A 24,236-nucleotide genomic window follows, 5' to 3' on the forward strand; every position below is an offset into this window, starting at 1 on the left:
TAAATCTGCACAGTGCTTGTCAAAATTAAAGCTTTGGAATTAGTTCACATTCCTCCTTTTTGAAGAGCAGAAAATCTAAATGCATTTAAGAGCTGGTAGGTATGTGTGCATGTACATGTGCGCTGGGTGACAAGAGAACTTCAGACTCAGATGGCTGGGTTGTTCGACATAATCTGGAGCAACTACTGGGCTGTAAACCATTTCTGTGTATGCATTTTGTCATTTTTAATTTTTTTTTTTACCCACTATAACACATGTTGTAAGTTGGATGCTAGTTTCTCTTACCTAAATAAACAACAATCCCTACTTCAGATGCAGAGACGTGTTTGGCCTCTGGTGCAGATGTGAGAATTTTTAGAGCTTTTATGCTAGGATTACAAACAACAGTGAATTTACCTTCTTTCTTTGTTTGCCATTGCCATTTGTCAGTTACCATCTTTGCTTAAAGATACACTTCTTATTTGCAGTTTGGGATTCATTTGTCTGCCAGTTGTTGGGATTATCAGGCAGTCAATTCAAGTACTTCAAACTGCTATATGACTTTACTTTATATAGTAGGCAAATGTAGACCACATCTACAGTCACTGTCTTCTCAGGGCCCCATTGCTGACAATGTACAGGTTTGTGTATTTCAAAGCTGGTAAATCCCTGATTTGACACTTCTTTCTTAATTATGTCTGAGATTACTAAGATTTGGAAAACAGAACAGATTTTTTCTCCTTACCATTTCTGTCTAGCCATTTCTGTGAAAGCTTTTCAGCATCCTCCATTTCACATAAGCTTATAGACAAAGTGGACGGATTGTGCCCAATGCTTTCCGTAAGCTGAAGTGCTGAATTTGATGGTTTTCCTCTGTAGGCCTTTTGTAGACTGACTTTCAGAGATTTGCAATGAACATTCTTTTTAACGTTATGCTCACTGTTTTGTTCTCTTCCTTGGTCAGTTCTATTCTCATTTTTACTGTCTTTCATTTATGAATATAAGCATTTGTACAACACAAGAAAACTGTTCAGGCAGGGCACAGTCTGTGCTTTGTTTATTGCTCCATGGTGGGTATATATTGGGGACAGAGGAACATCAGAAAGTGCTGAGTGTGCTTGCATGACATGGAGTCACGAAGGACCCAAAGAACAGTGTTTAAGGTTGACTTTTTTATGTGCATTCTTTTTTCAGTTTCCAGGTGTATCTTTCTGCAAATTTTGCAACATATCATTTATGAAGATTAACTGATGATAAAATAGGAGATGTTTTATCCCTTTCATAGCTTATAAATACTGCTAACCGCAAGAATGGTCCATTCTCTTTTTTTAGTTTAGTTGTTTTCCTTTCATATTGAAGAGGTTGCAGTCTCCTCTCTCATGAACTTAAAAGATGTTTATATCAACTGAGTAATGAACATAACTCAGAATTCCATCTGCCAGAATTCCTGGGGGAAATATAGGAAAGGCAACCATGCATCCTCCTGGAAATTGCCTTTATTTTGTCTCAATTTGTGGAGCCTTGATCATTTTGGATCAAACCTTGACTCATCCTCATACACTACATTGCTGTCACCACACCTCAGTAATGCATCCCATTCCTGGGTCTGGTTACCAGCGGGATTATTCCTATTAAAAACAGTCCTCTAATGGAAAATGTTGGTGAGAATTCCCATTCTCTTAAAGAGTTGTGGTGTCATGAAATGAGTCAGCAAACCCTAGTCCATGGAAACCATGTATAGGAGCTGAATTAAAAATAAGTTACTTAACATTTTTTTTCCACTTACATTTCTGTTGTTTCGGAAGTGCCTGAAAGTATTTGTCTTCTTGTTTCTGGAGCTCTTTCCTGACTGAGACATGTGACCTTGTGTGTGATCCTTTTCTTGGCATTTCTTCTGTGCCTATATCCTTGGCCTCCATTTGTTACTGAAAGCCAAGCTTTTGATCTTATCCCTCCAGCCTTCCCAGGAGGAAGCAGTATCTAAAGCTCCCTAACATCAATATCACAGGTCATAGGTGCCATTCAGAAAACAGAAGTACTGTTTTTCAACCAAATCTCCTTTAGTGTAGTCTTGTTAGTACTGAGCATCTCCTCTTTAAACTTGGCAGCTACTTTGCCTTCAAATTAAAATACAGGTAATGCATACACTTCTGTGTGATGCCATATGATGACTTGTGGGGTCAAATGGGCTGTTGTTGCTTTTAGAATGGCTCTGTGACCAGCTGCTTCAAAGACTGTTCTCTTGTTCTCTCTTTGTCCATTCTGATAGCAGAGGCTTTTCCTGTATTTGGACTCTCATGTGTCCAGATTGGTGAAACTCATGAGCAGCCTGTCTGTAAGGTTTTCTTGAACACAGTCTTAATCCCATGATGAAAACTTTCTCATTTCTGTTTCACCCAAGAGTGCTTTAGAAGTAAAACAAATCTAATTTAATCATAGTCGCACTAATAGACTTCTTAATTTCAAGACCTCTTCTGTCCCTCAGCATGAGTACTTGAGACTTTTCAGGTTGTAAGTACACTTTTTGAAAGATTTAGGTTAGCTTCTCCATTTACACCTTAAGTTCCAGCATCATTCTGTGCTTCCTTAGTGCGTCTCAAAATTAAAATGTGTTATTTCTCTGTGGAAAGATAACTTTGCTAATAATGAGAAGGCAAACCTATGCAGCTATAGGCTGTTTTTTATTCTTTTGTTGTTGTTTTATGTGTGCTATGCAGATCTTTGCTATTCTTTAAGCCATCCCTTGGTCTTGGCCATTAAACCAGTATTTTGTAATGTACCGTATTCCTTAAAATGCTGACATGATGGTTTGTGCAAGCGTTAATGCAGACTAGGGAAAGAGAGTGCTCCAATTATGTTCTGCACTTTTATTTTGAAGATGAGCACTGATGCTGCTGTGTGAAACAGGACAAAGATAACTTACAGCCATCTTTTTCTTATTTAGATCCAGAATCGACCCTAAAGAGTGACTGTAATTTGCAGAAGCTTTCTACAGTGTCACAGCGCGGAGTACTGTGTGCAGTGAAACTGTCCTTTCTTATTGTATCACTGACATGACTACTACCCTACCAGGAAAATTCTGTCATAACTTCTTACAGTGATTTTGCAGTTTCTTAAATACAATGTCAATATCTTATTCCCAGCATTAGCATACATTTTCTGAACAGCCAGTGTTTCCCTCCCCATGTGACAATCCTCTGTTCTTTCCCACTGCTTTCACATGATCAGTCTGTACAATATCAGAACAAAGGAGACTGAACAAATTCTTTTTAATTGCGTTACAGATAGACTGCCCCAAGGCAGATAGAGAAATTTTTGTTTGAGTGTTTTTGCATTAGAAACATTGATATAACAAGCTCTCTTCGATAGACTTGTTTGGTTTTTTTTTAACACATGATAGCTCAAGTAGCTTCCTTGGTTATTGCAGGAGCATAAAGCTTTTGGAGGCTAGAAAGTGCTGTTACACACTTACCTGAAGTTTAAGCAAAACCTACACAATTGTTGTTACTATGATAGTATCTGGAATTGTGAGAGACAGAAGCTGTGATTTAATGATATTTGATCCCTAGAAGATACCTTGTTTCCCATGACATTTCATTCCAAGCCCTAGTGCATTTCCCAGCAATTCCTGAGGTGCCCATTGTCAGGTAATGTGAAGCAGAAGATTGTCATGAATCTTCTTTTGGGCAATTAGCAGCATATTTCTTGTCTGTAGTCATTAACTCAGGCCAGACCATTGGAGAGTTGTGAGCAAAGGACCATGGATCAGGTAGGCAGTTTGTTACCTCCATCTTCCTGCTCTGTGTTTGAAAAATACTCGTGAGGTAGCAGTGTGGCAAACTGAAGAGAGAGAGTCACTTTTATTTAGCCTGTTTGGGAAGACCTCCAATGATAGTTGTCTCTTTCTGATCTGTATTTCACAGCTGTGCTGTGCTGTGCAAGGAATGTAGTCTTTGAATGTGATTTCATTTTAGTTGGGGGTGAATTTTTGGAAGGTGCTTTGCTATTTTTCCCATTTTCAGGAATTACTGTTGCAATATTTTATAGCAGTTAAGTAGCTGAGATTTCAGTTTGGAATGTTTGCATTCATTTATGGAACATCTGTGCATAATTTACAGTAGAACTTGGCAGTAAGATTAATTTGAGTTTTCCTGGTCACATAGGAGACAGCTGATCAACATAATTAACAAAATAATGTTTTGCTTCCAATCCTGTGTACAGTAATAAATAGGAGTACTTTTTTTACGTGCATTTAGTGAAACCGTCTGAGACTTACCTTCAAGTACTGAGAAGGGAAACAACCTTTTTTTAGATGTCTGCAGTGGGAGATTGTGTGAATGTAGGTTCAAGGTATTTGAGAGAATGATTTAATACTTTGTGGTCCAGTTCTCTGAAGATTCTTGTGCCCTGAGAGTGTTTGCCATCTAGTTGATGGTCTATGCCAGATTTCATGAAATAACAAGCTAGTTTTGAGACTCTATGACCTCGGCCTTTCTTTCATTGCAATTGCCATACCTGTCATTGCACCAAATACAAAAACTATGAGTAGAACAACTCCCATTTTTCACAGGTAATACTATGAAGATGGGAGCAGATTAATTGAAGAGGTGCACTGTTAGACAAAGAAGTGATGGCCCAGAACACTGGAGCACTAGAATTAGGAGTACAGAAAAATGCGGAATTTTGTGTAGATTCAAAGCTACTGGGCACTCAGATGTAATGAACGCTCTCACCTTTCTTGTTTCAGTCCCTTATTTATTGAATATGAGTAACAACACTGCCTTACCCAACACTGTGAGAATAAATCACTGGTTTTGAAATCTGTGTATATCCCAGCTTTGAGGTGCATAAGTAGAAGCACGCTGAATTAATTTTGATTCTGCGGATTCTGTTTTGTGCATTGAAAATATCTTAGCAATTATCTTTGTGTTTGCTAAAAAATGATTGTGCGTTAATTCTTTTGTCTGTGTTTCTAGGTAATAAATCCAAAGAAAAAGGGAAAAAAGAAGAAGTATGTTAACTCTGGAACAGTAAGTAGATATAATTTATAATATTACTGTATGCTTTTATCTTGAAATATAAAGTAGTTGACATGACATATAACAGAGGTGGAATAGAACCATCTGTGAAAGCTACAACAATAAACTACTTACTGTACTGCAGCATTTATTTTCAGATGTGTTTGTTGTTATTTTTCTAAGTTGATCGAAGTTGTTTTCAAGTGTGCTCTTAAGTTGCCCATGGTTTTAAAAATGAGTTATACCAAACTATTGTCTGGAGGCAGATTCTGGAAATTATTTGATTGGACACTGTTCGATTTTGTCTGAAACATATTTGCATTTTCAAAAGTCAGTTTTATGTTTAAATTTAACTGCTCACCTAGCATCAGTAAAAGCTGCTAAGTCATAACTTTCATGCTAAAACAGGAAGAGTCATAAATTTTTATTACCAACAGCTTTTTGTAAATCTTTCCTGAAAATTCTGTTAAGGCTATTTTGGGAAGAGAATTTTATGTCCTTTTATTCATATTCTGCTATGAACCATTTGTTAACAACGCAAATATTCCCCTTCAGCATTTTCTCATCTTCTGTGTTCTGGCACCCATGATACTCAGATCATCTATGAGAAAATGAAGAGAAATGTTGAAGAGCTATATATTGGAAAATCAGTACAAGTTTTAGATATATTCTTTTGAAAACACAACCAGCGTGGTGGGTTTTTTTGCTCATGGGAAGTCCCAGTGAAGTCAGGAGGACTACTTGCACTCTGAACTGTATGGCACTGAGGAAACAATTTGTCAGTCTCTCATTCTTGTATAAGTCTGTTCATCAGTAGGGAAACCATCACTGATTTTGTACTTCTGTTTTAAAACATAATAAAGTAGTTTGTGAAAATTTACCTTGCAAGGTCTGATTGTTTATATATTTATATATTTATTATTAAATGTTTATTTATTTGTTTATTTGTTGCTAATTAAAGTGTTAGAGTAAAAATTCTTTCATGAAAGAACATTTTTTCACTCATGTTTAGGCAGACAGAATCTACTGTGGGTTTTGTATTTTTTTGCCTGAAAGTAACAGAAAATCTACAACAAGTGGTTTGGTGTTGGCAATTTTCTTCCCTCTTGTCTTCTTTACTGGTGTTTTTTATAATTGCTTTTATGTTGATTCCTTTTTGTCCCATTTGCCCGTCTATGTGCAGGCTTCCTTTAAGCTTCTGCGAATAGTCGCTTTCCTGTATGTTTACCTGCAGTTTTGTTTTTACTTCTTTCTGTCATTCATCCAAGATATTTGGTTTCCCAACAGATTTCTCCATTTCCAAACCATCTAAGACCATCATTCTCACTAATGGAAAGTTGCCATCTTAGGGAAAAGTTAGCAAAGTGGGTGCTCGTCATTGATTGCTATTTCACTGCTGTTTTAAAGAAATACACTGATAGAGTAGCTGTTTCCATTCATTACTACTTAGGAGGTCATTTTAAGTTCAGGAATACAGACGGCATAATTGTAAATAAACCAATTCACTTCAAAAGTAATATGGAGTCTGTATGAAAATCCTGAATACCAAATCTTTTCCACTTGAGTTAAGACTTCTGTAACTTGAGCGCTCAAAATGCCACACTTTAAGCTGCTGCTTACATTTAGGACTACCGAAATTCCTGAGTGATCAAAACATAGTGAAGAAATTTCTCCTCATTTTTCTATGTGTTCCACTTTAAGTATTTTTCTGTATTCATATGTATGTGTGTTTATCAACACTCAGTACAACTGCTGATATGAGAAATGAGTTCTTTAAACAAAGCTGAAGTACTCAGTAAGTACTTCAAAAAGAATAAGCATATGTTTGCCTGCCCTGGATAGTGATCTTTCACCCATTCTCTCTTACTTCAAAAAAAGGAAAAAAACAGAACAAAACAGAGCTACCACCAAAAAAATCATAGCAGACTTCCGAACTTGTCTTTTCCTTTCAAAAACTGGTTTCTGAAACAGTTATGTTGTTTTTTTAGCTCCAAAAACGTTGTGGATGTGTCTCTACTTGTATAACTGGGAAAGGACAATTCACATCTGACTCTTTTTTTTTTTTTTTTATTTGCTTTCAGGTTACACTGCTTTCCTTCCTCATTGAAACAGAAGTTTCATTCCTGGACTACATTAAAGGCGGGTATGTGATAGTCAACAACATTTTCTTCTTTGTAATAATTTGTATTTGTACATTGCATATGATTACTTTAAGTTAGTACAGTAAGAACTGTATTATTTCCTCATGCAGAGGCTATACCTTCTTAAGTTACTGATGTCATTTAAGTTACGGAACTTCATGTATACTGTTGGAATAGGTAGTGGTACAGCAATAATGACCTTTGATTTATTTAAGATTAGCATTTATTTAGAGCCTTTTCCCATGGGAGGCATTTTTTTCAATACTAATTGTATAAAATTTATAATGCTTTCAATTTCTCATTTATCGTCATTCCAAAGGGGAAGTAGAGACAGAGGCATCAAATGGCTTACCCTAGAACATACCTGAAATGGGATCAAACATCAGGAATTATCGATTCTTAACCTCTGTACCAGAAAGTGATATTCACTAAAAAAAAGTAGAAATTATTTATTACACATTTCGAGGCACTTATTATGAATTTTTGAGGCATATTCCCTATTTTTCTATAGCTATTTTAGGTCACTATTTACCTTTGGAGATACAAGTTCATAGGTTGTTTTTTCTGTCAGTCTTCAACCAGGCTTCAGCTGCAATAAAAAGCCTGTGTTGTGTTTATCCATTAGCAATACACCGCTTCATCTTTGTTTCTAGCTGTGGTAATCCCACAGAAGAGAATGTGCTGAAGATTTATTCTCAACTCATTTATCACTGAAGATTGTTCTGTTAAGATGATACTAACAAGTTATATTCTAGTTACAGAGAAACAGTAAGCTGGTTATTTTACCATTATTATCAAAGTTTTTAGCAATATTGCCAAAAATTATATGCTATACCAAACTCATAACTAGTAGAGGAAATGAGTCACGGTAAGAAGTGGTCCATATTATTGACCTAAGTCATGTGCTGCAGCAGAGAGTAATTTTTTTTGTCTTTTCTCTCTCAAGGAGTAACAAATGCTCTGATGTTTAAATTCTCCCAAAACGTTAAATTTCAAATCAAGATATCCAAATGTACAGCTCTTTGTTCTCCATCCAAGATAATAAGTATTTTTACTAAGGGTGAATTCATAGTCTCTTATGTGTGTCAAAACACAATGTCTTTTGGCTCATTAAGTTTAAATGCAATGAGAACATTTCCATGGACACTACTTGCAAATGTGAATGTTTATGATTTCAAACATGGATGTAGATGTGTTCACCTTAAAACTGTTACTCATATCTTTGGAGAAATTTTTCTTCTTTTTCTTTTCTTTCTACCCGTCCCTTCCAATCCAAACCATTTTATGATTCCATGAACAAGGCAAGCATGGCAGGCCCAGAGATGGCGAATAGGTTCAGCTAAGAGTCCAAAACTTTGGGGAAGTCTGTGGTGAGGATGAAAATCAACATCTGGATGGAAAGTCAAACCACAGATAAGGGTCAGGATCAGTTCCAGGGATTGTCAGGTGGGCCTGTGATGAGAATTCTAGGAGGTGAAGCCGTGAGCTATGTGGGCATAGCTGAGCTGGACATATATATTCCTCTTACATAAGTCTGAAGGCTGAGCTGAAATGGGGCTCCTGTGCCCATGAGAGTGTGGTCAGAGGGCCGAGGTGAGGCTGGTTAGGGCCACTAAGACTTTTTACTATCCTCAGAGTTCCTGCATTTTGTTCCTGGATGCTTCTGGACAAAAAGGTGATCTAGGTCTTCTAGAGTTGCAATCCTTAATTTCAGTTCAGTTATCTGGAAACACTTCTGATGGAATATTTATCATCTCTTTGTTTTCACTCTCCAGATCCTCCTGTTTCTCCTCAAAGTGGATTCAATTCATTTGTTGACCGTGTTAGAATCTGTTAAGTTTTATATCTAAATTTGGAAAGACAAGAAGACTGCATGAATGTGTAATCTTTTCAGACTGAGTTATCATATTTCCCATGGAGCTGTTTACAGTGCCAGTTAAATATCTGTATTTTGTAGATGATTAATAGAAATCCTGAATACAAACAACAATTCCTACTGATATTTTGTGCTTTCTCTCTAAGTGCAAAGTAGAGAAGTCTTGCAATACTAATAATTACTACTTTTGAAGATCACCCCTCTTTTTGTAAAAGAGTGGAGTATAAGTCAGTAGACTGCTCTGTGCTTGTAAGTCTGAGCACTAATTCTAATCATCTAATTACTTTATCTAAATCTTGTTTAGTGATTCATACATCTGTTTTTAAGCACATGCCAGTGAGTTTTGGGGAAGGGTGATGTGAAGTTCTCCTCATTTATCAGTCTGTTTTCCCATCAATTATGTCCTCCACAATTTTGTTTTTAGATCCCCGTTTTTCTTCCATTTGGTTAGGCAAGGGGAAGAAAACACTGATTTGGCAGAAGGCACAATATTGGCTTTTCTATAAATGGATGCTTATGAAACATTCCATGTTCAGAACTTTATTGTAATTGATTTGAAGTGTCTGGAATGAATTTAAGGGAAAGCTTGACAGCATTAACTGTAATTAATTGGGACTGCAGTATTGATTTGATTTGTATCTTGAATCTGCATATTTTTAATTGGAATATTTCATTATAAATATAATCAGTGACTTTTTAAAATAGCCATAAAAATGAAACAGGAATTTGTTCATACATTCTGATTTATTTTTATTTAATAACACTGAATTTTATTGTAGGATGACAGTAGTAGGAAAGAGATGGATGTCTCTTTTACATCTGTTGTGCATCAAGTAGTGTCATCTTAGTTGCTAACTTTTCCTTGTATCTTGAAGCTTAATCACCTGTTACAACACTGACCCTACCTTAAGATAGGGTACTTTGTACTAAAAATTAATGTATATTTCAAAAGTGGATTTCTCCTTCCACTTACTAGCATATTTTCCTATAAAAATCACCTCCCAGTATATGAATAAGCCAGGAACGTGTGGGATATTGCCTAGGAGTTCATTTGGAATAATCTTGGTTTGTAGGGATGACTGTTGAACACTTAACAGAGTATTTAATTTAATTTTATTTTATTTTATGCATATAGAATCATAGAGTCACAAAATGGCATGAGTTGGAAGGGACCTTGAAGATCATCTTGTCTGATTGCCTGCGCATTAGGCAGGGTTACCCCCCACCAGTTCAGGCTGCGTCATCCATCCCAGCCCTGAACACCTCCAGGGATGGGGCACCCACTGCTCCTCTGGGCAGCTGTACCAGTCCTCACCGCACTCTGAGTGACCCCCTAATATCTAACCTGAGTCTCCCATCTCCTAGTTTTAAACCATTCCCCTTGTCCTAACACTATCAAATTTTAATGTAGAGTAGTTGGCTCTGTCTTATCTGGAAACGAGACCAGGAGCCATAAAGCTGCAAGACTTAGTGTACAGAAAGAACATCTCCTTGCAAAACTTTCCATACGTTTCAGACTTTCTAGACATCTTAGAATAGCGTGTGCTACTTTAGATGTTTGTAAATCATGAAAATTTCAGGAACTGTATCCTCTCCAACCTAAAAGTGATAAGTCATCTTTTCTGTCCCAGATTAGTGAAAAATAAATCATATGTAATGGCATACCTATTTGATGTACTGAGGAAACTTAGTTGAGATACACCTGTGAAGCAAGGGCTGTCATAGCTACCTACTGTAGAGACTTAACCGTGTATGTTGTAGCCTTGGAGATTAATTTGGAGAAATAAAGTTATATAGGAGGAAGATACTGTGGAACTTTTATGAGGAAAATGTTGTTTTGATACTGCGTTTGCAAAGAGGAAATTTTAAAAAATACTGTCACTGGAGACTTTTTAGAGTAAATACCATTGAGATGATACAGCCGCTCGTTAGTTACTCAATTAGATCAGTTATAGATTGCTGCACAGTAAGTGATTCTTAAACCTCCGCCGACTCCCCCTGCTACCAGACCAGCTGGTTTTCACCCTGAAGATGCAGAGGAAATTTATACATTCTTCCAGTGTACTGTTAAAAAAAACTCACTCTGTCAGCCCTGGTCAACAGCTACATCCAGGCTTAGCTTGTTCCCATGTGTGCATCAATTCTGATTGAAAGCGGTTAGTTTTACCTTGCTCTCCCAAAGTCCCAAACTGTCTGCTCTGTGGTAAAGGTTACTGCTGCTGCTGAGATGCTTTTGTTACTGCTAGTGACGAGTTCACCCTGAGAGGTGATGTCTTCCTCCAGCAGCTCTGAGTCCACAATGCATGTTGCTGTGCTTGGACGTTCTGTCTGAGCCCTCCCCTGAGTCAGGACACTCAGTGACCCAGCCTGCCTAGCCAGACGGCAGTGTTGTGGCAGCTTTTGTGCACAGCTTTGTGACCTTACAACCTCACTTGAAGCCGTGAGCTTCTCATTTAGCTCCTTGGGGAATGTGCATCTGGGAAAGCAGAAAAACAACCTCAGCAAATGAATTTCCTAATCAGAAAAACCTTACTTTTGAAAAATCTGGGGAACAAGAAATATTTTAAAAGAACAGCAAAAAAGCCTTGACCCTTAGCCTCAAGTGCTTTGTCTCTCCCATTTCTCTGAGCCTTCTTGCCTCTCCCAGTAGGAAGTTCTGCTAGTCTTACTGTTCTGTGTTCTTTAAGTATTTCACAGAATCGTAGAATTATTTGAGTTGGAGGAGATCTTCAAAGGTTGTCTAGTCCATGTCCTATGCAATGAACAGGGCACGTACAGCTAGATCAGGTTGCTCAGAGTGTGGTCCAGCCTGGTCTTGAATGTCTCCAGGGATGGGGTATCCACCACCTCTCTGGGCATCCTGTTCCAGTGCCTGTGAAAACAACTCAAAGCACGACTTAGTGCAGCAAGCTTCACTGTCAGCCACATCCAGAACAGGCCAGCTCCTCACCTGCCTTCATCCACCTCTGCATCTTACAAAGCCCCGAGCCCATGCTGCCCAGCCAGCCCAGGACAGGGACAGCCCTCAGGTGGGCTCATTTATTTTCTGACATTCTATGTACAGGTAGTACACAAATCATACAGTTTATTCTTGTGTGTGTAATTTTGAGCACCATTCTGACTTTCTTGCTGTTTAAAGTAACACTGTATGTCCCTTCCAAGAGCATTCAGTTAATCCTGAAAACACGCCAGACTTCACTTACAGGTTTCACACGAATGCTTGTTTAGTTTTCCTCAGCATCGTAACAAACTGCTCTGTGTATAGAAGTCTAAACTAGATTGTCTACCACTTCATTTATTTTCATCTGAGTTAAGCACAAAGGTAGTTCAGCATATCCTTCCTAATTAAGCATTATGCAGATAGGTGCTTTTACTGCAGTGTTTTTTCTTAGTTCAGATACAGCTCCGAGCTTTGAGGATTTCTGTAAAAATAAGCAGTAAAGGATCTTAAGTGAAGCTTCCATTTTCTTGGTGTGTTTTAAAATTGAGATTATTTAATCATGCATCTGAGTTTGTCTCGAAGGCTGTGATTTCAGGTGCTTTTTGAAGCTGTAGGCATCCACACTGCATTAATGATTTATTTTCAGCGATTGTCCCTTACATAAAATACAGTAGCCAAAAGATCTTATCAAAAATATGTTACTGTTGATGAGCAAGTCATTAATATGTTAATAGCAACAGTAACCTAAGAGTGTGCACTGGATAGAACCTCAAAGTTATTCTGTTGAAAAGAAATAAAACGTGGTAGAAATAAAAACAGGGCAGTGAGCTGTCAGATATATTCATTACTTTTAATTTGTTTCCAGAATAGCGTGTATTACTGTGGAAGCATTTCTTAAAATATCATTCAGATTAATTTTCTACTCATCTGACTTGACTTCCAAATGAGTTGTGTTTGATGTTTCCACAACACGCAGCTTCTAAATTAGCCTTCCCAAATTAGTTTGTTTTTTGTTTTTTTTTTAAATTATGGACAGTTTGTTGGTTGGGTTGTTTTTTTTTTTTCCAGTCCTGGGAAGCAGTAGCAAAATTAATACCTTTCAAATTAATCTTTCACACAAAATATGTGTTAACATCCGTGCAGCTGCTTTTGAAAATATTTTCTTCTGTGGTACTTATTTGAAGTTAAATTGTTTGAACTTCAGATACCCGGTGCTCAAAAAAAAGATTTAATTGCATTTTGATAGTTTTGACTACAAGGGTCAATATTCATTTCGTACCTTTCTGGAGTCTGTTGTTCCTTTTGCCGTCGGACGTCAGTACCTTGTGTGAGCTGGTCTCCCCTGTCCCTTTGCACAAGATCATTCTTAGAGGGACATTTGAAGTATGTTATATATGTATGTATAAAACGGTCATGGAAAACACAGGGCAGTCAAAGCACGTTTGTGCTAAGTGAGTTTGTTCCAGTTGTCCCAGTCTTCTGTACGGCATGAATAATAAATACTCTGTATGGAAACATACTCTTCTTAGAGAAAAATGGTAGTTCAGGTTATTGTGAATAATAAGTACAGGAAGATGACTGTCCAAGATCAGTTGTGTTTAGCAGTGCTAGTAAGGACTCTAAGCATAAAACTAGAGATAGCATTGTATTAGTCCTTTGTTACTGGTTGATCTTCCTGTCCTGTTAATGCCTGAGGTAGACAGCCGTACCGCACGCTGTAGTGATGGTAATAAAAACTAGTTGACGTGCACTTCTTATGATGTTTATTCTTGTCACTAACTGTTGGTGCAGAAGTATGTTTTGGCTAATAAACTACAAGCACTGACATTAGGGTAGCAACAAAACAAAATCTGATTTGTCACACCATTAACAACAGTGTATCTTGTATGGAAGGGAATAAAGCAGAATGCAGAATTATTAGTGGGATGCATATCTCATAAATCCTAGGTCTCAGAACTCTTCAGTCTGCAGCAGCTTTCACTGTTCTTCATTCAAGTCCATTTTGATGCATTTTTAGACATATTCGGGGCTGACAGCATTCCAGGGAACCACAAAGTCTCTTCTTGCTACTGTGGTTGTTGGTGGGGTTTTGATGCCTTTTAAGGATGGTGTCCACTCACGCCTAGCTTAATTTGTGTGGGCCTTGGTCAGTGAAATAATACGATTCCATGTGATATTTTGTGTGAACCTAGGTTTTCATGACAGTAATAGTGTTTTCTCTGGGTGAAAAGGTTATTTGAGCAGTAAATCTTCTACTGCAAGGTCAGGTGTCAGATCGCTGATGTTTGACCTAGGTGTGCATGAGCTAAATATGTGCAATAACTTCGAAAGAGCAGAGCTGTAATCTTTGGCAGTTTGGTCAATAAGTTCATAGCGGTGCACTCTAAGAGGCAGAAGTTTGAAACGTGGTCTGAGTAAAAAGTCAGTTTTCAGATTCATCTCTTGTGCCTGATTAGAGTCGAGAGTATCTCCAGAATGACAGTGTCCTGTGCTGAGGAAAGTTTTGGAACAGGACTGCATTAATTGGATTGTCACTCCATAAGTGCATTAGTGACTGCTTTTTCAGACAATAATGGCATGCTGACAATTGATTCATGCACAGTAATGGCTTTACTTAGCTACTGCTCAAATTGCTCATCTTTATATCCTGTTTCCAGTTTCTACTTTTATCTTCCACAATTTTCCTTGATAGTAAAAGAAACTACTCTTTAAAGTACTAAATTAAAATCCTTAAAGTATTGTGTTCCCATGAATGATATCGCCAGCCAAAAACTGTTCTGTCTTCTCCAAAGGTTTTACATACAGTGTGATTTCAAACACATTCTGACTGAAGACATGGTTTTACTGTTAAGAGCAGATCAATAAAACCCTAGTTGTCCTGTCAGTTGCCTTCCTTGTCAAAGGAAATATCAGTATTACTGTTAAAAATAATAATACACAGAGATCATAACAACCTAAATGTAGAATGAGAGATCATAATAACCTAAATGTAGAATGAGGATTTTTCATAAGCAATGAGAAAGGAGGGATGTAATAAAGTAAATGTTTTTAGTGTGTTCATGAAATGGTATTTTCACTGTGTGTTACCTGAATTAGAAAGTCAGTTTCCTATATTTTATCCAAAAACATTATCATATATCTTGTTTATTTTTCCACATAGCAGTAAAGCTATTAGTAAGAGCTGTATTTGTTCCTTTTACAGAACGCAAATCAACTTCACAGTAGCTATTGACTTCACAGCCTCAAATGGTAAGAATAAAAATAAGCTTCCATATTCTTGTGCTGTGTTTAGTTTTAAAGCACTTCTAAAAACACTTTTTAGAAGTAGTTTATGTGTGTGCACCATGTCAGGATTCTGCTTAACTACTTTGTATTACAGATTGTTTGTATACCTGGCACCACCTGGAGTCAGCGGAGCAACAACAGACTAGAAACCAATTCCTGTCCAGAAAAGCTGGACAAACAGAGCAGATAGAAGTTCTCTATTAAAAACATACATACTGAATTCCATAAATAGTAGCAATTTGCAGTTGTTTACATACTTTCTATTTCTTTTTTCACGTTCATTTATTATTGCTGTGAGCAAATTGGCTAACTTAGAAGACTCCATTGAGAGGTACAAAATAGATGAATTTCGAGTAGAGTGAGGCTGAAGAATGGTGAAACAGATTAGTTTTGATTCTTCTACTGAGTAAATTTCATAATAGAAGTGTGTATCACATTACAAAAATGGCACGAATATACAAGTTAAGTCACAATTTCTTGCTATTGTTTCATCGATGAAAAAGCTTATAGCTACTACTATTAACCTATTAAAGATGTATTAAAAACGTTGCATTTTTACCTGTTTTAACCACAGTTATGTACACAGAAAATAGGTTTGGTACCTTTTCAATTTCTTCTTTCCTAGATTTCTGTCATTTTTAGGAGAGAAAATGGGAGTGATTAATTTGTAAAGTAAACCTGACTCTTGCTTCAACAGGTAACCCTTCACAACCTACTTCACTGCACTATATGAATCCCTATCAGCTGAATGCATACGGCATGGCACTGAAAGCAGTAGGTGAAATTATTCAGGACTATGACAGTGATAAAATGTTCCCAGCTCTAGGTTTTGGAGCTAGACTGCCTCCAGATGGAAGAGTATCACATGAATTTGCATTGGTAAGCAAATATATACAATTTTGTTTATATTTCTGTACCACAACCTAATTTGGGCAAGTAAGATATGTCTTAAGTAGTTAATAGGAAAAGTAAATACAGAACATGCTCTAATTCTTAGGTCTAAAAGACTCATTTCAAAATTTCTCATAGTAGTGAAATTGCCGACAGACATCCAGAATGAAGAAGTCCCTGTAGGCCAAAAACAGTAATAAAGAAACCTCATCTATAGCATCATGAGAAACAGGTGTTTGAAATACTTCAGTTTGAAGCTCATCTTACCTTGATAAGTAATTGAATCATGATCCAATTTTTTTTTTTATTATTGTTGTTGCTCTCTGTCATTTTCTGTAACCTGTCTTTACAGGCTGCTGGTTTAGAGGTGTCTGGAGATAACTTAGTGGAGTATAGGATGAGGTTACAGAAATCAATCTGAGATATTGGTAGCAAACTTTGAACAGATCCTTAAATTCTTGGGTCATTCCCATTTAAAAAAGCGCACTGGGTGGTACTCACAAAAATGTATCATTCTGTTTCATAATTATTTTTAGTGATTAATCCCTTCTTATTTTCTTTAGAATGGAAACCCTCAAAATCCATACTGCCATGGCATTGATGGTGTAATGGAGGCGTATTATAGAAGTCTAAAATCAGTTCAGCTTTATGGACCAACGAACTTTGCCCCTGTAATTAATCATGTAGCCAGGTAAGCATAACAAGTACTTTGCAGAAACTTTTTATTTTCAGTACAACTATCGCACTATTAAAGATCAACCGTTACATGATGCCAAAACATAGAATAAGGTATTTACAGTGTGGGGTTTTTTGTCATTTTAAAGTGATTAACTTGTATTAGTTAGTATTCTGAATACCGTGTGCTAGTATTGTGCATTTAATCCCAGCCCTTACTGCTTGTGTACAAACAAGTGTTCAACAAGTTGAAGGACTGTGGGTTTTTTTTAACCAGCTGTATCTAGGGGATGGCTTTCTGTGAGTTGCAGATTCCATTTCACTCACAGTCTTCCAGACTCTTGCAAATGTTGTTGTTAAAGCATCTTATTTATAGGCAGCACTCGCTTGCAAATTTACTGTTAAAATATTCTGAGTAACATCACAAGCATCATTAGAACATACCCTGTCCAGTGACCAGTGAGGTAATGAATATTCTGTACTTGAGCATGCATTTATTTTTTCCCTGCTCTCAACTCTGCTCATGACCACTTCTATAATGAAGTTCTGCTTAGCCTTCACAGCACTAAGAGCCTTCTTGGAAGGCAGTAAACTACACTGGTTTCTGTCAAATAAAGTAGCAAATGGAACAGCATGCTCCATGCCAAAAAAGTTCTTTACCAACTATATAGGACACTAGGAGCAAACGAACTCTAGTCTTGGTTTCTGATACGCAGGCCATAGAGTCCAATGGAACTGTTGCGGACTCACTATCTGTCAGAACTTTTCAAATCTTCAAGAGCTGCTCATTTTCAAAGAATGGTTGCTTGCTTCTTGCATCCTTTGATTGAGGCAAGACTGGAATGGTGCTGGGTGTGTTTTGTCTTATATTCAGGTATAGCACAGGGAGAAGACTGAGCCTCAAGAATATACAAGTGTATCACAGTGTACAGTGAATTGTGCTATCACTGTTAATTATTTGGAATAGTCCTTCATCAAATTTTAAAAATACAGCTCCTTCTCATGTAAATTGCTCTTGTATAAAGGTTTGTTTTACTATCATATTCTTTTTTTCCCCCCATAGATATGCTGCTTCAGTTAAAGATGGCTCCCAGTATTTTGTTCTCCTCATTATTACAGATGGAGTTATTTCAGATATGGCTCAGACGAAAGAATCCATAGTGAATGTAAGTTTTGCTGAAAATGCTGAAATATAAAATATCTTTCTGGGCCTTAATACTAAGACGTAAACTGAATCTATTATTATCGTAGGTATTAAATCAGTTTTATAAATTAACCTTTCTTTTCAAACAGCAAAAAAGAAAAAAATATGTATGAAGATGAAAAGAAATTAAAGCTGTATCTCAGCTTAATCACTCTTTGATGGGAAGTGATATTCTTCTAACACTGAATGTTCATAGAACTTCTGTCATCTGCTTCTTGACTCCTCCTCCTTCATGCACTCCCACTGTGCAGTATTTCATGATGAACTGTGATGAACTTTATCCATCTAGTAATTTCAGGCAGCTTTGATTTTTGTTTTGTTCCTTACCTTCTAAAAACTGCTCCAAATTGTCTGGTCCCAAATGCCAAGCATAACTGTCAGCTCATTTCCTTTCAGGTAATTGCCCTGAATTTTAAAAAATCAAGATTTTCCCTCAAGTTCTGCATTATTTTAATTTATTTATTTTTTTCTCTTTGAAACTGCTGTGCTTGTAAGTAAAGTTCTACGCTACAAATGGTTCTTTTGTCCCTGGGAAATGACAGATGAAAGCACGCAAAAAAAAACCAGTTTCCATCCAGAGTTTGAGAAGGCCTGTACCAATAGTTTTGAACGCACTACAGTGAATCTGTCATGTCACAACAAAAGTTGTAGCATTAGGTTGACGTACTTTTGAAGGCCCGCTTTCACTGCTTCCTACAGTAGAGCTGCAGTACCGCTTCAGTTTGTAGGGTGCACAGGAGAGTATTACTGAAATGTTCTGTCTCTCACTGGAAAGCAAGATGCCCTCAAGTTCTAGGCAGCAGCACATGGGCAGAGTCTGCATGTCGGTGAGCTCTGTAAGTCCATGTGATAAATTTTTTACAAGTACAACTTCAACTGTGTTTGAAGGTACTGGTTTACTTCCTCTCCAGTATTACAAAAGGATAAAGCTACTCTCACTTGTAAAGGAGATATACAAACATTCATCTTAAAAGTTCATCCTCTGGTCTAACTTAGAAGTTTGGAATAGAGCCCTTTTTTAGGTGTCAGAAGGGCTCCATGGGGAAGAAAGAGCAACTTTTTGATTTAACTCCCCTTCAATTCCAAGTCTGTATGGGGGGTGAGTATGAGACCAGCAAGTTAGTCTGGGTGATACTTAGTAAGATTAAGTATTTGGTCACTACTATATACAGAGAACCCTTGTTTCAAGAAGTAATTAATTTCCAGGAGTAATAGCTGAGGTTCTGCAAACATCAAGGTACAGAAGATGTGTTGTTTGCCTACAGTGAGCAAAAGTTCAGGAATTTTGAATACTTTTGATGAAAATTCATTAATTTTTCTGCATGGCTCTTGAAATGTAAGCACATCATACCATAACAGGACTAATTAAATGCTGCCTGGTAGCATTTTCCAGTCATAATAATATTTGGAATAATGAAAAAAAGGGGCAGTAATGTTAAATACAGGCTGTATAAAACTGGGGAAGAGCATGTTTCATTTCTTAGCACTGTGCTTTATGCATCCTTCTTGTTACAGTGTATGTGTCAGATAAGTTCTGCTTTATCAAACTGTTCAAAGGTTATACTGTCATTCAGAAAATGCCAACACCAAGTTTATATGCTAAAGTTGAACTCTGCCTTTTCACTGACCTTGCTACTTATGGTTTCCTATACATTGTACCATGTAGTACTGTGTCTACCTAATTAGGGATATTTTTTGAAGAATGCTTTCTTTAAATTTAAACTCTAAGATTCTCAAAAACATCTGAAAACCAGGAGATGTTCTGTGCCTTTATAGTGCCTTCATATCCAAAATCTACTTTGCACTCACTATCAATGATTTATGCAGCATTCTGCAACACAGTTACAGTTATGCTTTATTTATTGTCCTTTATCACAGAATAGCTGAAGTTTGCAGGGACCTTTGAGTCCATCCAGTCCAATCTCTTCTCAAGCAGAGACACACAGAACTGCTTGCTTAGGACCAGAGGGTGGTGACGCACTGGAACAGGTAGCCCAGAGAGGTTGTGGATGCCCTGTCCCTGGAGGCCAGGCTGGATGTGGCTCTGGGCAGCCTGGTCTGGTGATTGGCAACCCTGAACATAGCAGGGGGGTTGAAACCAGATGATCTTTGTGGTCCTTTTCAGCCCAGGCCATTCTATGATTCTATGATATGATAGATCAAGAATGGAAAGTAGGAATGGTGCATTTTAAAAGTGAATGTATTTTAGATGAGGCAGAATAACGCCTTTTATATTCCAGAAGAAAACTGTAAGTCTGCTCTAAAGCCAATTTACTTGAAACTTCAGTTGAGCTGATTTTAATTTAGCAGAAAGTGTTCATCTATGATTTTTGGCCAGAGTAGCCTCCTGTTTAAAATGACTGTAGATATTTCACGGTTTGGTATAATGTCACCAGATAGTCATCAGAATATCAAAATATCAAAAAATCTTTTACAGTGAGTGTGGTGAGGCACTGGAACAGGTAACTGAGTGTTGTGGTAGATGCCCTGTCCCTGGAGACTTTAAAGGCAAGGCTGGATAAGGCCCTGCGCAACCTGACCTAGCTGTGGTGTCCCTGTTCATTGCAGGGGAGGTGGGCTGGGTGGCCCTCAGAGGTTTCTTCCAACTCAAAGGATTCTGTGATCACAGTAAGAAACATTTCTCAGCCCTGACATTTGTTAGATGTTTTATATTTTTGTTGTTACTCTCCTCAAAAGAGCCAGTCTCAGAAGATTTCTGTAGTGGATTTCCAGTGCTGTCAGGGCAGGAGAATACAGTATTTATGATGCTGTCTTCATAATTTTAAAGGCTTTACAGAGAATTCATTCAGGGAAAGCCATCTTTTCCTTCATTCACTGAATGAAAAACGTTGAGTCAAATTAAAATTCTTAACATTCTTAACACAGTTTGACATCTTGTTTGCTTTGTGGCATGGAAGACTAACTTGAATAAAAAATATCATTCATGGAAGAAACAGGAGATACGTATTGCTCAAATTGATCGTTTCTTCTCCTCATCATTTTAGGAGGTTAGGATGAGAATTCTTTAAAACTTCACTTCTGTATGTTTTTTATTCATATTATCTTTGCATTTTACTGGGGTTATGTAATGTATTAAACCTCTTTTTCTTATTCTTTCAAAGGCTTCAAAGCTTCCAATGTCAATAATTATAGTGGGAGTAGGGCCAGCAGAGTTTGATGGTAAGTGTTCTGGTGTATTTTTTTTCTACAGTGTTTTATATTTGTTTACATATCTGTAATATGTGGCTTTTGAAACACATACTGTTCTTCACATAATATAGAACAAGCAGTAAGTACTGTTGACATTTCCAGCTGGATTGATTGATAACTCAGTATGATTACAAGCTACCGTGTCGAGCCCCTCAGGCTCTCTCTTCAAGTCACAGAACCACATGGGGGCTGAGCAATTACAGTGCTAAAGGGAGGGGGTAAGAATAAAATAAGTAACTTTGAATTTCTGAAACATCAATATTTAATTGCCTTGTGATGTATCAGTTGACTGCAAATATTGATCACCTTTTCTTTCCGCAGTAGTAAAATACAAAGGAAAATGAATTTGAGGCAGTGATCTGGGTTAAACCAGGTTTCACTTTATAAGAGAAGTGAGCCTCAGTGTCTAGCAGCAGTGGGAGAATGTTACAGCAGGAAATAAATCACCGAGGTTATTTCCATATTCTTTCATTTATACGTATTCTTTCTCGGATAGCACTCTCTATTCCGGTGATTTAGCCGCTTCAGTTATTTGAACTAATTTATCATTTGGCATCTTGTGTATCACCACAACGTGAAATGTAAACTCTCCATGTATATTTGATCTTCAAAGTTATACATTCTTTTTTTCCCATTTGAGTGCTTCTGTTTAGACGGTATGTCTTTACATGTGCAGATATATAATGTGAACAGTCATTAGTGACTGTACATTTTAATTCTTACACAAAAATATTCTAGGAGTATGGCAAGTGGTATGTTAGTGATTAAGCATTGTATTCCTTGCAGAGATTGTCCAGGCTGGCATTTATTCTTCAGGTGATTGTATGCCGCAAGCAAAGGGAAGAGACCATTTGTCTTCATAAATGCATAGATGGGAAATTTACAAGCTTTATGTTTCCCCCAAGAGAATTCATACTTTAGTCCCATGTTACTTGTCTCTCGTCCTTCATTTGCCTTTTTCCCTTTCTCTTTGTTTTTCCCATTCTTGGGTTTACCCAGACTCCTCTTGATTCAGTCTGGATATGAAGGTTCTATCTTCCTTTTACTTCAGGAGGTTGTATCCTTAAAGCGGGATTAATTTAATCCTTAAAGCAGGATTCTGTTACTTCAGGATATAGTTTCCATCTTCTGGGAGGAACTGTCAATCTGCTTTGGGGTAGGAAGGCCCTACAGAGGGTTCTGGACAGGCTGGATCTCTGGGCTGAGGCCAATGGGATTAAGTTCAACAAGTCCAAGTTCCGGGTCCTACACTTTGTCCACAACAACCCCAGGCAGTGCTACAGGCTTGGGGCAGAGTGGCTGAAAGACTGTAGAGGAGGTGGACCTGGGTTGTTGGTTGACACTCGGCTGAACATGAGCAAGCAGTGTGCCCACGTGGCCAAGAAGGCAAATGGCATCCAAGCTTGTATAAGAAAGTCTCGCTAGCAGGAGTAGGGAAATGATCATCCCTCTGTACTCAGCCCTGGTGAGGATGCAAGAGGTAGCCAAAAGAGTTAATAACGTTCTTTTAAAAGGACTTAATTCCTATATCATTACAGTCATTACATTCCCAATACAACTGAAAAAATGTTCTTTGATATCTTCTGTAACAATAAGTTTTGCAGATGAATTTTTATCCACCTACGAAAATATGAACATAGACTTACAGAAAAGAAATACTTTCCGGTTTGGGAGTCAGAAGAATATGGTGGACCTTTTTGTGGTGTGTTTTGTTCTCAAGATGATAAAAAAGACAAAATGTAGGTATTGTCAGCATGAAGAAATACAAAATAGCTACAGTGCATGATGTAAATGGTCTCATGATTTACCTAGATAGCAGTTGTTGATTCTGTTGCACTGAAGTGTAGATTGACTAAAATTTTTCTCAGTAATGTTTTTTTGAGGGGAGTAGATTAACTCATAGATAAATTCATTTGTTTCTTTTTTTAAGCTATGGAAGAACTGGATGGTGATGTAGTCAGGATTTCTTCAAGAGGAAAGTTTGCAGAAAGAGACATTGTGCAGGTGGGAGAGAAAAATTTCTCTAATAATGATACTTTACTGTTCCTGTTTGCCATGAATTCATGTTCTGTCTATCCTCCTTCCTTTCATTTTACCATAGCACTGATGAATTTTATCTTGGGATGTTTATAAGAACTTCAGAAACTCTTTGTGGTGCTTCATAAGCCGTTATATAACACAAGATACTGAATGTATGTTCATTAGGAAATGACCCCTAACCAGCAGCACAGAAATAAAGCCTTAGGATTATACAGCAACGGGAGGAGAGACAGTTTCCTTTGTATTTCAGGCACTGCAATCTTACTGTGAGAATGTAAAGAAGAATTGCAACATTCTTGGAAATCATCAATATCTAGGCCTCTAACAAATGTATTTGAAATGCCTAGGATATCTTTCCATTCCTCTAACTGCCAGCCCAGAACACTATGGGCGTCTCCCATTTCCTGTGACCTGGCTGCCAAATATGACCATGCAGATGCCTCATGCTTTAAGGTACCCCAAATGATAGCAGACGTCTCTGTTTAGGTGACTGAACCAAACCCTAATAGCACTGCTCTTACCTGCATTCTATATGCTGCTCCACTTCTCTGCTCTGGTTCTGTTCCAGTTCTGTTCTTTACAATCACTCAGTCAGCCCTGTGGTTGTCATAGATGCTGAAGCAGTCACATGCAGGGTGGTATGGTAGCTTTGTGTGCACTTATCCACCATAATTATCCTTCTTCCTAAGAGCAGTACATTTCTAGAAGTCCACAGGTTTTCCAAAACATTTAATCTGTGTTCTGGCATCCTTTCTTCCTCCCGCATTATGTACCACCTGGACAGACTTGATTTTGTCTTCTTCTTTTTTAATTAAATTTTTTTTTTTTTAAATTGCATCATAAACTAGATGCAGTTTTTGTATTTTCATGGGATACTGAAGAAAAGCCAAACACAGAGAAAGGCATTTGGTGGCTCAGCACACCAGCCCTTGCATGCTAAAGGAAGTATTAAAGCTAACAGATGAAAAGGAGCAAA

General features: G+C 37.5%; 1 protein-coding gene across 1 annotated transcript in view; it reads left to right on the top strand.

Moving 5' to 3' along the window:
- Positions 1 to 24,236, top strand: part of CPNE8 (copine 8) — an 87,558-nt gene that overhangs the window by 57,803 nt on the left and 5,519 nt on the right. Inside the window, exons 12-19 of the mRNA XM_072359429.1 lie at positions 4,956 to 5,009; positions 7,079 to 7,140; positions 15,158 to 15,204; positions 15,938 to 16,119; positions 16,695 to 16,822; positions 17,870 to 17,972; positions 21,133 to 21,190; positions 23,151 to 23,224. Coding sequence (XP_072215530.1) covers positions 4,956 to 5,009; positions 7,079 to 7,140; positions 15,158 to 15,204; positions 15,938 to 16,119; positions 16,695 to 16,822; positions 17,870 to 17,972; positions 21,133 to 21,190; positions 23,151 to 23,224 — 708 coding nt within the window. The remainder of the gene's footprint in view (positions 1 to 4,955; positions 5,010 to 7,078; positions 7,141 to 15,157; positions 15,205 to 15,937; positions 16,120 to 16,694; positions 16,823 to 17,869; positions 17,973 to 21,132; positions 21,191 to 23,150; positions 23,225 to 24,236) is intronic.

Source organism: Excalfactoria chinensis, chromosome 1, assembly GCF_039878825.1.
Source record: "Excalfactoria chinensis isolate bCotChi1 chromosome 1, bCotChi1.hap2, whole genome shotgun sequence".
NCBI classification, from domain to species: domain Eukaryota; kingdom Metazoa; phylum Chordata; class Aves; order Galliformes; family Phasianidae; genus Excalfactoria; species Excalfactoria chinensis.